This window comes from Pleurodeles waltl, chromosome 12 (assembly GCF_031143425.1).
Source record: "Pleurodeles waltl isolate 20211129_DDA chromosome 12, aPleWal1.hap1.20221129, whole genome shotgun sequence".
Classification (NCBI taxonomy): domain Eukaryota; kingdom Metazoa; phylum Chordata; class Amphibia; order Caudata; family Salamandridae; genus Pleurodeles; species Pleurodeles waltl.
The window spans coordinates 494,661,331-494,674,316 of record NC_090451.1 but is presented as its reverse complement, the minus strand read 5'-3'; the positions used below and the strand labels follow the sequence as shown (position 1 = coordinate 494,674,316).

Sequence of the window (12,986 nt, the reverse complement as noted above, 5' to 3'; positions counted from 1 at the left end):
TGAAGTTGGGCAATCACAATACCCATGGAGCAAGTAGCAGACCTTCTCACTTTCAATGGTTTGCCTTATGTAGGATCCCTCAGTAACCTGTTGTAACAAAATAGTATGGTAACGCCAATTCAGTCTCACAGATCCCTCACAAGGTCATGCATCCAGCTAATCTTCATATACCCGTTACCACATCATGATGAAATGATGGCCAAATAAACCTTCCATGTTGCTGAAAGAAGTACAGTAGTCGAAAGAAGATGGCGTGGAAACACCCATATCACATTGGAAAGAATCCCCATGGGTCACTTCACTATATATACATTGTCTAAATAGAGTCATGGAGGTTGTTCTAATGTTACTCAGATAGATTACACATCTTCCACAGAAATGTACACTGGGGACAAATTGGGCAAAATGTCTGGTAGATTTGTGTACAAATATCCACACCACACCACAGTGAGTCAGCTATCCCCCAGGGAAATCGCTTGGTACTCCTGGGAATACCGTACTCAGATTACATGAGTAAAAGCCAATAGTCCTTTGAATGTTGTGGAGGCCCAGGGATACTCAAGTACCCTTAGATTGCCCTTAACACATTGCTCAATGGGAAGGCACATCACTCTCCTTTTTTGTCATGCAAACACAGACTCCCTTAGATGAATGGTTGTACACAATCACATATGATTCCCACATTACTGCAAGTCACTCGCTGTTGCATGTCAACAGTTAGGCAATGAAACCTCACTATTTAACATGTGCTTAGCACTTTGCTAAATGATTCCAGATCAATGGCATGGAAATGCACATTGAGAGTAAAAACTGTAGTCCTGCCTGTCATGTCCTTGATTGTTTGATTGTGCATGCCAAATTACATGGAATGATGGGTGAGGGTATATGTGAGCCACCAATCAATGGTGACACCTTCCTGCCTGTGGCACCACATGAACTGTAGCCCCATCACGTGTCCAATTCAAAACACATGTTGGCATGCACACTTATGTGAGGGAATCAGACATCATCCCATGAAGACAGGTAGACCACGCATGCAGTGGAAATGATATGGCAAAAGTGAAAGCTACACATGCTGATGTAGATACAAGGAATGATGGCAACAGTGATGTCATCAAAATCATGTCACTGGACTTTCACTACTTACCAAGGGAAAGTATTGATCTGTGACTGCACCCAAAGCGCAATGTATACTCATACTCTTAACTCATCCTCTCAAAAATGTGGATGTTTGGTGTGTGACATGACTGAAAATGAAGTGCCAGAGACAGCTTCTCCGCTAAGACGGAGGAGCATCGCCCCCCTGCTTACACCAGAAGGGGAGGACAAATTAAATTATAACAACAAAGCGTAATTATCATTTTATTTTTCAGTGAGCTAGGTTAAGCGGGCGGGGCTGGAGGGAGAAGTGGTTGGTGCACATAAGTGCGCATTTGTGTTTGGCTGGCCGTGTACGGTCGGCCAAACAGACATGTGCACTTTGCATTTCTCCACCCGGCTGTAGTGAACAGCCTGGAGGAGAAAGTGCACAGGGTGCAACTCCTTGTGTGAGCACCGAACCGGGGCACTAGCACCAATCACGGCACTGCTGTCATGCTGATGAAAGCAGCATCATGATTGGAGTGGAGTAGGGAAGCCTGTGTGCTTCTGGACGAAGAAGATGCAGGAGACAAACCTGTCTCCATAATAGAGGTAAGTGTTTTTTTCTGTATTTGTTTTTATTCCCATCTCCCCGCTCCTGTACCCACCACTCACCCCGACTCCCTCGTTTAATGGCAGCCAACACTGTGGGTGATAGTGACAAAGTAAACAAGACAAGTGATATTTGGAACAAAAATGAACAAATAGAGTGTGTGTAAGGTGAAACATTGGATGGGTAAAAAGGACTGCCTTAAGTATAAAATGTAGTGTGGTCTCTGTCATGCTGTGCTGTAGTGGAGATGTAAAGAATCAGGGTCTGTGAAAGGCTGTGTTTTATAGTGTGATTTGCAGATGAGTCCACTGGGCCCATAATTGTCAGTTGTGTTGTTTTTTAATTCATCCAATGTTCACTTGTCGGTAACTTTGCTGAACGTGGACTGTGGTGGTTAACTGCCATTGGCTAACTGCTGCAAGGGGATGACCACATTGACTGTGTGTTTGTGATAGGCTCTGTGGTTGATTGTGGCGCTGACGGTGCCTTAGTACTGACCAGCACGATAGGTGACTGCTGCAACACTGGCGGTCTGCACTTTGGCTAGGTAGGCAGACATTCTGCCTGTGTACTTCGTAATATGGCAGCCACCAAACTCATATCAGGCCCAAAGGCATATTCATGGTGGCACCAGCAATTTAAAATGAAGTAAGAGAAGCACAAGGTTGTGCTGGCATATAACCGCCTATCATTTTATTTAGCATTGTTTAGTTGAGCACCTTCAAAAGATACATCATCCATTCCTTTCCCTTCTTATAGTTCTACTGTATACATCACTTTGTGGCTGTAAACATTTTGTGAAAGAGATATATCTTTCTACATTTTAAGCAATACTGCCTAAATGTGAGACATTACTCGCAATAAATGTATTTATTTGCTTCTTATTTCCTTTATTTTTGCCTTCATATTTTGTATTTCCTTTATTTGTTCCCTCCGTTGCAGACATTACTGGTGTTACAGCCGTTGTGACTTATAGTGCATTCTTGTTTCAGTTTCCCCTTTGATTTCTACTGCTTTTTAACAGGTACATTTTTCTCTCAGAGCAGTATTCTTTAATTCATAGATTTCTACTGCCAAATTGCTTGTTTCTTATTACGGACTTACACTGTAGCCCATAATTGTGGAGCTGGCTCTGTAGTTTTCCATGCGTCACCTGCACTCTGATAACTAAACACTTGCTCTGCAGCCTTCACAACTTTCAATATAACTTGGAAAACAGTATTCTTAAAAGTGTGTGGAATATCCTTATAGACATCATAGTCTAAGGGCCTGATTACGATCTTGGCGGATGGAACACTCTGTCTCAAATATGACGGATATTGAGTCCACCATATTACGATCTCCATAGGATATAATGGGATTGTAATATGGCAGACGGGATATCCGTCATGTTTGTGACAGAGTAACCCCCTCCGCCTAGATCGGAATCAGACACTAAGTTTTGATAGTAAACCAAGGACACGTTTCTGATATGTAGAGAAAGGAATAGTTCTCCTATTGCTGAAAGGTTAAGGGTTATCGGTGGGGTCTTGTGTTCAGTTTTGGCCAGTTTTATCTTAAATTTACAAGGTTGGCCTAAGAAGGGATTTGCTGCCGGCATGAGCAGTTGAGGCAAGATTATTTTCTTTTTTATTATTTTCTTCTACTGAATGATGATAAAGTTTATTGTTCATTTAATTAAAACCATTACAATAATAAATATAATAACCTATGAAATCAGGTTAGAATTAGCAACAGAGTGCAAAAAGACAATTTGAGCAAAAATTCTGAGCTTTTTGCAAATTCGGTGCAATGATGCATTCGTAGGGAAACATTGACCCACAAGCGCAATTAAGGTTTGTAGCAACAATGCACTCCAAATAGTAGCCCAGGAGCAGCACTCCAACATTTTTTTGATAAAAAATTCTGGTTAACTAGATTACGTTTGCCTGTTTTTAACAGTTTTCTTCATATTTTACATGTATTATCAATTTCTCGTTGACGTTCTATGAATACAAAAACTATAAATTAATACAGAGTAACTGATTTAATCAAATATGACCATCTATTTAACTGTGACCCTCTGTCTCCTTAATTAATTACAGTTTTTGTAACATGCATCAAGGAGTTTTAATGGTCATTTGTTCATGTTATAAAAGGAGAATCAATAGCAATATACAAGATAAACTTGTCTCTGTATGTCAGAGTATCAATAACACAAATAATGTCTGGTGCAATTATTGTGTCCTAAATATTGCTTACAAAAATATTGTTCCGATGGATGTAGATTTTCTAATATTAATTCCAATGGGCAATATTTTTGCGAACAATTTTTAAGAAAATATAATCTCGTCAGATGATATTTGAACCACAATATTCTGCCACCGTACCCTTACATACAGAACATTAAATATGTTTACCAAAATATTTGCACAATTATACTTTAAGCTTGTATACTGGATCACATAGATGGCTTTAAGAAGATGATTTGAATGGTCACTAATGCAAGGGAAGTGAAAGCATTAATGATATTTCCTGAAATAGATTTCTGGTAACATGTAGCATTTTGTGTTTTTGTATTAACAATGTAAATGTATTTATTTCCCTATAGTATGGGCCATTTATTATTCCTGAGGATGCAGAACCCGGAATGCTTATTGCCACTATTCCAGCTTCGGATGATGATCAAGAAATTGAGTTCTACAACACAAATTTCTCTATTGAATCTGGCAATGAAGAGCAAACCTTTCTAATTGTTACTTCTAAAGAAAACAGCACAGTCAGCATCCTGCTTGAGAAGGTACTTATGCTGTTTTATAATATGTTTTGATACAGTGTTGCACATATGGTTTCACAGTGTCTCATTCTGTGCATGACTGCAGGAGGTCAGTTCAGAAACAGTAGTCTTTTTAAATATAGATTGCAATTTTAAGTGATATAGATTTTTTTAATCTAATTGCTGATAGTAATTTATTGTGTTGTAACAGGTTGTTGGATTTATAGGAGGATAGGGTGGGACGCTAAATAAGTAATAATTACTTTTACATTTGTTAATCATTTTTATATCATTTTGTGATTGATATTAATTATGCACAGTATATAATACTGATTTGTTTTACTTATTTTTAGGTGTGTTCCACCTTGCAGAGGTGTATGGTGGGAAGTGAATTAATTAAATATTTGACAATTATTTTTAAGCTAATTATTGAAGGGGGCGTGGCCAACAAGATTCCCGACCGGCAGCACTGAGCTAGTGCTCCCGGCCCGAATACAGACTCCTACATTATCCTGCTGTTCCGAGGCCCTCGTACCCAGCAAAATGCACGCAGAGAACAGGGGAGCTGGAGTGAGGCAATGGAGAGGCAGCGGTTACTGGGGCTAGTGCTGCAGCGCCGATACGGGAGGAGGTAGTGGACCTCGCTTCCAAGACGGCCAGCACGGCAGATGGAGCATGCTAGGCCCTGAGCGTGTGTGAGCCTGGTGCGGGGCCATGACCTTGGTGATGGGCGCCGGTGGTCTCCCGGACACGGAAGTGACCCGGTATCGGGGGTCTGGGAGCTGCTGGGGGCTGCCGATGTTGGCAGCTCATGCCTGCTTGCGAGGTCACGTGGCTGGACTCTCTGCCTGCTGACGGTAGTGGCTGCTGCTTGCCTGCTCTCAGAAAATAACGGGGACTGCTGAAGAGGGAGGTTTGGCACTATGCTGGTGGGACTTAGATTGTGCTGCACGTGCCTGCAGGACTGAGGCTGAGGAGATTGAGGTGACGGGCTGCCCTGAGGGTGGCAGGCAACTTCTTCCCTCCCCCGTTTTTCTGCCCTGGTGCTGGGGATACAGCGTGGACAAGCTGCGCCCTTGAAAAAACGTAGGCACCGGGGCAGGAGCTGTCTGGTGGGAGACGCGGTCTGTGGAATAGCGGTTTGGGCCAGGCTGCCTGGGGTGCCATCCGACGATGATTTGAGGCTGCAGGGCTGCATGTTTACTGGGAAGCCTGCACAACTCGACAGGAGCAATGTTAGAAAGTGCCAAACAGTGAGTACTGAGGACACAATGACGGATGATTGATAGCTAATACAGATGCGCTTACTTTTTGTCCTTTCTGCGCTTATTATGCGCATGGTGGACAATTGTAACTGGAGACCAACCTGGCAGTGACTGCTGCGATTGCTCTTGACCGGTGAGTGTTTTGAACTGAGGCCAGCTTTTGCATGAAAAAGTGCAGAATGCACGTGGAGTGAGGTTCTCACTTGCTGCCTACTCCCCCGCATAACCCAATCACTTTGGGTGCCTGGCCAGTGTAGATAGGTTGTGCCCTATGCACCATGGGCAAGGACAGAGCAGCAAAGGGTGCCTAGAAGACTAAGATGGACCAATTCAAGACTCCGCATGCTGAAGGAGGGTCGCAGCGTGAAACTAGCCAGCTGCAGGGGATGTGTGCAAGCCCTCTGGGGCCCAGATCCTGGCGGCCATTGAGGCTTCTGGGCAGGCGGTACAGACGCAGTTCACAGCCATAACTGTGGATGTCAATTTGTTGAGAACGGATTGGCAAGCTGTGGTGGAGAGGTCAGTGGCCAGTTAGAAACAGGTGAGCACCATGCAGACGGATCTAGATGCCCTGAAGGACACTGTGGCTACTCTAGAGGCCAAGACGCATACGCTGGAGATGAGGGTAGAGAAGGCGGAAGGACGGTCCCTTAGGTGCAATCTGAGAGTTGTGGGATTCCCGGTGGGAGTGGAAGTATTCTTGGAAGGTCGGATCAAGAAGGCATTGCCCATGGCCATCTTGCCACCCATGTTTATGGTAGAGAGAGCACATAGGGCCCTGGCCCCTCTGCCACCACCTGGTGCCCCCCGAGGTCGATCATTTCTAAGATTCTCAATTACAAAGACCAGGACACTATACTACAGGAAGTATGCAAACATGAGGACCCATCATATGAGAATCATACTATACGTTTTTTCCCCAACTACACGAGAGCTGTTCAGCTCCAAAGACAATCCTTTAGTGTAGTTAAACGAAAGCTGAAAGCACTGAGGTACATGTGCATGCTGCTGTATCCCGCCAATTTGAGAGTTCTGCATACTGGCCACACCCACTTTTTCCAAATGCTGGAAGCAACACAGGATTGGCTGGAACTCAGAGGGTGTGAGCGACTCTCAGTGACCCCCTCGGGAGGAAACCGCAGGGACGCCTGGGGATTCGGGAACACACTGGCCACTGCACAGAGGAAAAGCAGATGATGACGCCGTACCAGCTCAATTGCCAAAGTGATAGAGCACCAGGAGCAGCAGCGGAAGGAACGGGAGGAGGCCAGGGTGCTGGTGGAGTCTGTCACTTCTGTGACATCCTTGCACACTGGGTCACTAAAGGGAGAAGAGGACCCAACCTTAGACTTGGACGATACTGACACATGAAGTGAGATGTAATTGCAGAACGTTGTTGCGATAGCTGGGACATGCCTCTGGAGCACATAAAAGATTGTAGGTGAACCTTGAACAATGCTTAAAAGGATTATATATGATGCATTGTTTTTGCTTCATCCTCGGAGGAAAACTGTTGCACTCTTGGTCTCTTAACTGAGCCTGGGGACCTCACTCTAGCCCCTCCTTCTCTACCTCCGGTTCCTCCTGGGTCCTCACTTTTTAGCCTTGGGGGATGCTGGGTTTTGGGACAGCGATAACGAACGGGGATATGGCACTGTGAGGTGCCTTACTTCCCCCCTGCTATCATAACTTTTCTTCTCTTTTCTGTTTATTTTTTGCTTCTTGATACTCTATGCTTCTGTTTTTCCTTTCTTCTCTATACTTTTTTTGCAGTATTGATATTGTTGTGCTAATTGATGACAGAGAGAGTGTGCTAGAATGCTCGATTGTACGCTATCCTGCGATACCTTGGGTTGCCTTCTGCTGTAAGGTGGGAGTAACTAGCATGCTGCTTCCCCTTCTAGGTGTCTACCTCGGGGGATAGTAGGATACACACACAGCAACACTAGCTGTTTTGTGGTGTTTAGCCAAGGAGGGATGGGGCAGATTGGGTGTTGTTTCTTGTTGCGTTGGGGTTATGTTTCACAAAAATGGTGGGTTGTGTGCATTGCAGCTGCAGATATTGCAGTGGAGTATGGAGTATGCTTATTTGACCAACAGGCAGGTGTTGAGAGACTGTGTGGGTGGGGGTGGGGGAGGTGAATGGCAGGGGGGATTGCCGCTGTTGCGGATTGGATAGATCAAGATGGGCTCATTCAGTACGCTTTCTTACATGGAATGTGAGGGGACTGAACTCCTTTGTAAAATGCTATAAAGTACACACATATCTTAAGCGAGTTGGTGTACACATTGCTCGCCTGCAGGAGACGCACTTAATAGATACTGAAGGACAAAAAAATTAAAATATGGAGGGGACAGCTCTATTCGTCCACATATTCCTCTTATGCTAGAGGAGTCTGGGGGTACCACTCCAAATAAGGGATCAAGTGTCAGACATGGCGGGCCGTTATCTGCTCCTCCATGGGAATCTAGATGGGCAGGAACTCTGTATTTTAAACATAAATGCCCCTGACACTGATGATGATGAGTTATTTAAGGACTTGGAGCAAGAATTACTGCCCTACGTTGGTATGCCTATTATATGGGCTAGAGACTTCAACTGCATCCTAGATGGCGCTTTGGATATATCTCTGCCTAAACAGGGCACTAAGCCCCGTATGTCTGCTAGACTTCGGGAGATCATGACTAGTTTGCCTTTGTGGATGTGTGGAGGGAGCTACACCCTGTGTCCAAAATGTACTCTTGTTACACACCTCCCCATGGAGCATATAGCAGGCTGGACCACATTCTATTAGCAAATTGTGGCATCTTGGATGTCCGGCAGGCAGCCTATCAGGTGAGATTTCTATTGAATCATGCCCCTAGGGTGCTGCAGTGTGAAACCCGCGCTCCAAGGCTGGCTGTCCCACTGTGGCATCTACGGCCTGAGACGCTTAGAGATCCAGAGTATAGGGTAGATATACTGGCAGCGCTGCTTGGCTATATCAGGGAAAACAGCCCAGATGCGTGGAGCGGAGTGGGAGGCCCCAAAGGTAGTTATGCGAGGAGTGAGCCTTGGCAAGGCGTATGGTGTTAGGAAGAAACTGGAGTGAGACCTCACGCAGCAGGAGAGGGCCCTTAGTCTATTGCAGAGTCAAGGAGGGGATGGTGCCGCCGATGAAGCGGGACTCCTAGAGGTGTATCGGCGGATAGAGATAATTTGGAATAGACTAGACAGCTGTGTACGCAAGGACTATAGACAACGGCTCCACCTGGAGGGTGACCGCTCATGACATATGTTGGCTTGGCTGCTCAAGCGCGAGAGACCCCCGCCATTGATTCTGTCGCTTCGTGGGCTGACTGGAGACATGATACTGGAACAGACGTGGGTCAACTTACTGTTACGAGACTACTTAAGGCGTGTATATCCCTCACCAGCTTGCAGGTTGCTCCCTGGTGGATAAACACCTGGCTAGATTCCAACTCCCAAGGTTGACAGGAGCACAGACTGGTGGTCTTGAGGGTGGAAATACGGTTGGAAGGGCTGCAGTAGGCCCTGCGAGCAATGCCCCACAGAAAATCTCCGGGACCAGGTGTTCTTCCGGCTGAATTTTTTCAGACATACTCTGCCTCTCTTCTCCCTAGCCTATTGGTGACGCTCTGTGAGGCACATAGAGAGAATGCTTTGCTGGTGCATATGAAGGAGGCTTTGATAGTCATGATACCGAAGCCGGGAAAGGACCCTGCTTATCAACCATTCTCAATGCTTAATGTAGATGTAAAATTACTTGCTAAAGTACTGGCAATGTGATTGAGTTGAGTAATTATGCATCTGGTGCATGAAGACCAGTGTAGGTTTGTGCCTGGGAGGGGTACACATATGAAATTGCAGAGACTCTCTCATGTGATGCATGAAACCTGAGATTCTGCAATGCGGGCCACGCTGGTTGCCTTGGACATCGGAAAGGCGTTCGATACCCTGGCTTTGGATTACTTATGGGAAGCGATGCACTGAATGGGGATTAGACGAAGCTTTCTGTCGTGGGTGCGTCTGTTGTATGTTGATATCGAACATGGCACAAGGCAGGGTTGCCCTTTGTTGCTGCTCCGATTCGCTCTTGCCATGGAGCCACTGGCGGTACAGCTCATGGCAGGACTCCAAACATGGGGTATAAAGGTGGGGGCTGGAGTACATACCGTATCTCTATGCATGCATGATGCCCTGGTGTATGTAATCGACCCGGAGCGCTTGATTCCTCTTCTACTGAGCCTTATGGAAGACTTTGGAGCAGTCGCTGGCCTCTCTGTCAACCAGCATAAGACAGTAATTTATCCCATGGATCCCTGGCTAACCTCAAAGTGCCAGAACTCCTACATGTAGGCCTGGCATGGGAGACCACGGCATTTCAATATTTGAGTATTTGAGATAAGCTGTTGTTGTCCCTGATCTGGGCGGGTACGAGGTGTAGGGTCCGGCTCAAGGTGCTGAAGCTGGATTTAGCAGATGGTGGGCTTGGGGGTACTGGATCTCCATCTATACTATATGGCGGGCTTGGTACAATATGCGGCTCTATGGTGTGATGATGCTCCTAACTGGGAGAAAAAAACTACTGGAAAGTTCGGTGCATATGCCTGAGCTCAACCTTACTTGTGTGTGGCTCTAGGTTCCCAGAGGGCACTCCTTTCATGATTTCACAGGGGACATGGATATGGGAGCGGGCAGCCACCCAAGTGATATGACGGGCGCCTTATGCACACCCTTTGCCAGTCTGGTGGCTGTGCCCCTTTGTGTGCATTGCACACGCACTGGACTTTTTGAGATGGCGTGCGGGTGGGTGTAACAGAGCAGGAGATTTATATCAGAATGGCTCCTTTGTAACCCTGGAGGAGGCCAGGACCCAATTTGGGTCTGGACAAGGACAATTCCTACATTATGCCAGTATATCGTGAACAGCTCATGAGATTTGGACCGCCTTCCAGAGGAGCCCACCGACTCCCTTCTAATGAGGGCGATACTGGAGCCGGGCTCTGACCGAGGTCTTCTCTCCCACGTGTATGTTGTCCTTAAAAGGGATAGGCGGATAGACGTGTCAGCGGCGTGTGCGTTGTGGGGTTGCAGACCTGGAGATGCCTCTTGCAGATGGGGAATGGAACAAGGCCTGTGTGATAGTGCAGGATGCGTCCAGTAATGCCATATTTAAATTGATGCAATTTTACTATTTAGATAGAGCGTAACCGACACCGCAACGCCTCCATAGAATTTTCCCAGCACGATCTGACAATTGTACGCATTGTGGTGCATCCCCAGCCACTTTTGGAAACATTACATTGACGTGGAGGTCCTTAGAGCCCTTTTGGTGTGAGATAGAACTACTGCTAAAAGCTACAACAGCAGTGAAAGTGGAGTTAACAATGCAGCACTGTTTGCTGGGATTGTTGCCTCCTCCCAAAAAAGGTCGCGAAATGGCATACAGCTGGGGCTGATACTTGCGAAAAGGCACTTTGCTATCCATTGGGCTTATCCGACTCCCCTGACCTCCGACAAATATTTGACAGATCTCCTGGAATGGGCAACGGCCGAGGAATATAGACTTCGCAGGATTCATGTTGAGCAAGATTTGGAGACCTGGAGTGGTATGATTGAGCGTTTGGGAGAGAGGCTGAGAGGGAAGATGCTGATGAATCGGCTACTGAGAGCTCCTGTGATTCTGATAATGATAATTGCCCTCTGGTTGGTACAGCTTATGGGTCTGCATGAGAGGAATGGGGGTGAGGATTGAAAATGCTGCATACAAAATGGCGTGGGAAAGTGGAATTAGTGGGTGGACTTTGATGGCAGTTATGGTTGCTTGACCGCACTGATTCTGTAATTCTTCGGACGGGATCCTGGGAGGCGTAGGGGGAAGCAGGCTTGTGGCTCACATGGGGGAGGTATGTGATGAGACCTCTTTGCCATCTTTCTGCCTATTCGTGTCTGACTGAACTGCCATGCCAGCTAGTGAGGTGTCCCTATGGCTCTGCGCCTGGGCACCCCGGTCCTACCCCCCTTGATCTTTACTATCTGCTACTTGGGTCACTAGGGGATACCGGATACCTCTCTCCATATGGGATTAGGGGATTATGCACTACTAACCTGCCATTTTGTTGTTGTTACTGCTTAATATATTACACTGCGCTGTATTTTCAAAATGTGAATAAACAAATTTACAAAAAAAGCGAATTGTTGAAATTGAATTGATTATTAATTATGTAAATTGTGTCAAAATCATGTATTTTGGTCATATTTGTTGGTGTGGGATACTGGAATTGTAGGGGTATACATTGGGAAGTTATTTAAGTGATAATTCAAAAATAATAATAATTATTAATGTATACTTAAATTTAAGTGATTCATAATTAAGAAAATTTGGTATTGATATATATTAGTTGTATTGTAGATGTGTGTTGTTGGATTTGTAGGTTTTAGGGTGAGAAGTTAATTAGGTAATAATTAACAATTAATTATTAATTGTTAATTAATTATGTAATTGAGTATCAATTATGTGAATTGTGATATACTTATTTTTTAGTTATTTTTTTGGTGTGGGTTGCTAGGTTTGTAGGGATACATAATGGCAAGTTTATTAAGCATAAATTAAGATAGCATTGTGTTTTAATCAAAAATTAATTTTTACAATGTTTATGAATTTTGTAAACTGGTTAATTGTTTTCTATTCTTTTTCTATATATTTTATTTTAAGTAATGTGAATATTTTCGGTTTTATATTTTTTCTAAATTAATAGGGTAATTCAAATATGTAATGTGTTTGAAGTGAAGTAGTTTACCTACTATTATATAGACTGGAGTGGGGATAGCAAATGTATCTCCAAGTAAGTCCAGCACTTTCCCTACTGCTGCACAGAGCGGAGCGAGAATACTAAATTTAACCCCTCTGAAGTCCAATGCTTTCTGTACTGTTGCACAGACTGGAGCAGGAATAGTAAATTTAACTCCTCCTGAGTCCAACACGTTCTCTACAGTTGCACAGACTGGAGTGGGAATGGTAAGTGCTACCCCTCCAAAGACCAGTGATTTCTCTACTGTTGCACGGACTGGAGTGAGAACAGCAAATTGAACCTCTCCGAAGTCCAACAACTTCCCTACTGTTGCCCTGAGTGCATTGAAAAAGGTAAATCTAATCCCTACGAAATCCACCACTGTTCCTACTTTTGTGGTGTTTGGAGTGGAAATAAAATATTTAACCACCTCTGAAGTCTGACATTTTCCTACTTTTGCATAAACTGTAGTGGGAAT

General features: G+C 44.9%; 1 protein-coding gene across 1 annotated transcript in view; it reads left to right on the top strand.

Annotated features, from left to right (window-relative positions):
- CDH16 (cadherin 16) overlaps window positions 1-12,986 on the top strand; it is an 841,291-nt gene that overhangs the window by 380,559 nt on the left and 447,746 nt on the right. Inside the window, exon 11 of the mRNA XM_069217207.1 lies at window positions 4,284-4,472. Coding sequence (XP_069073308.1) covers window positions 4,284-4,472 — 189 coding nt within the window. The remainder of the gene's footprint in view (window positions 1-4,283; window positions 4,473-12,986) is intronic.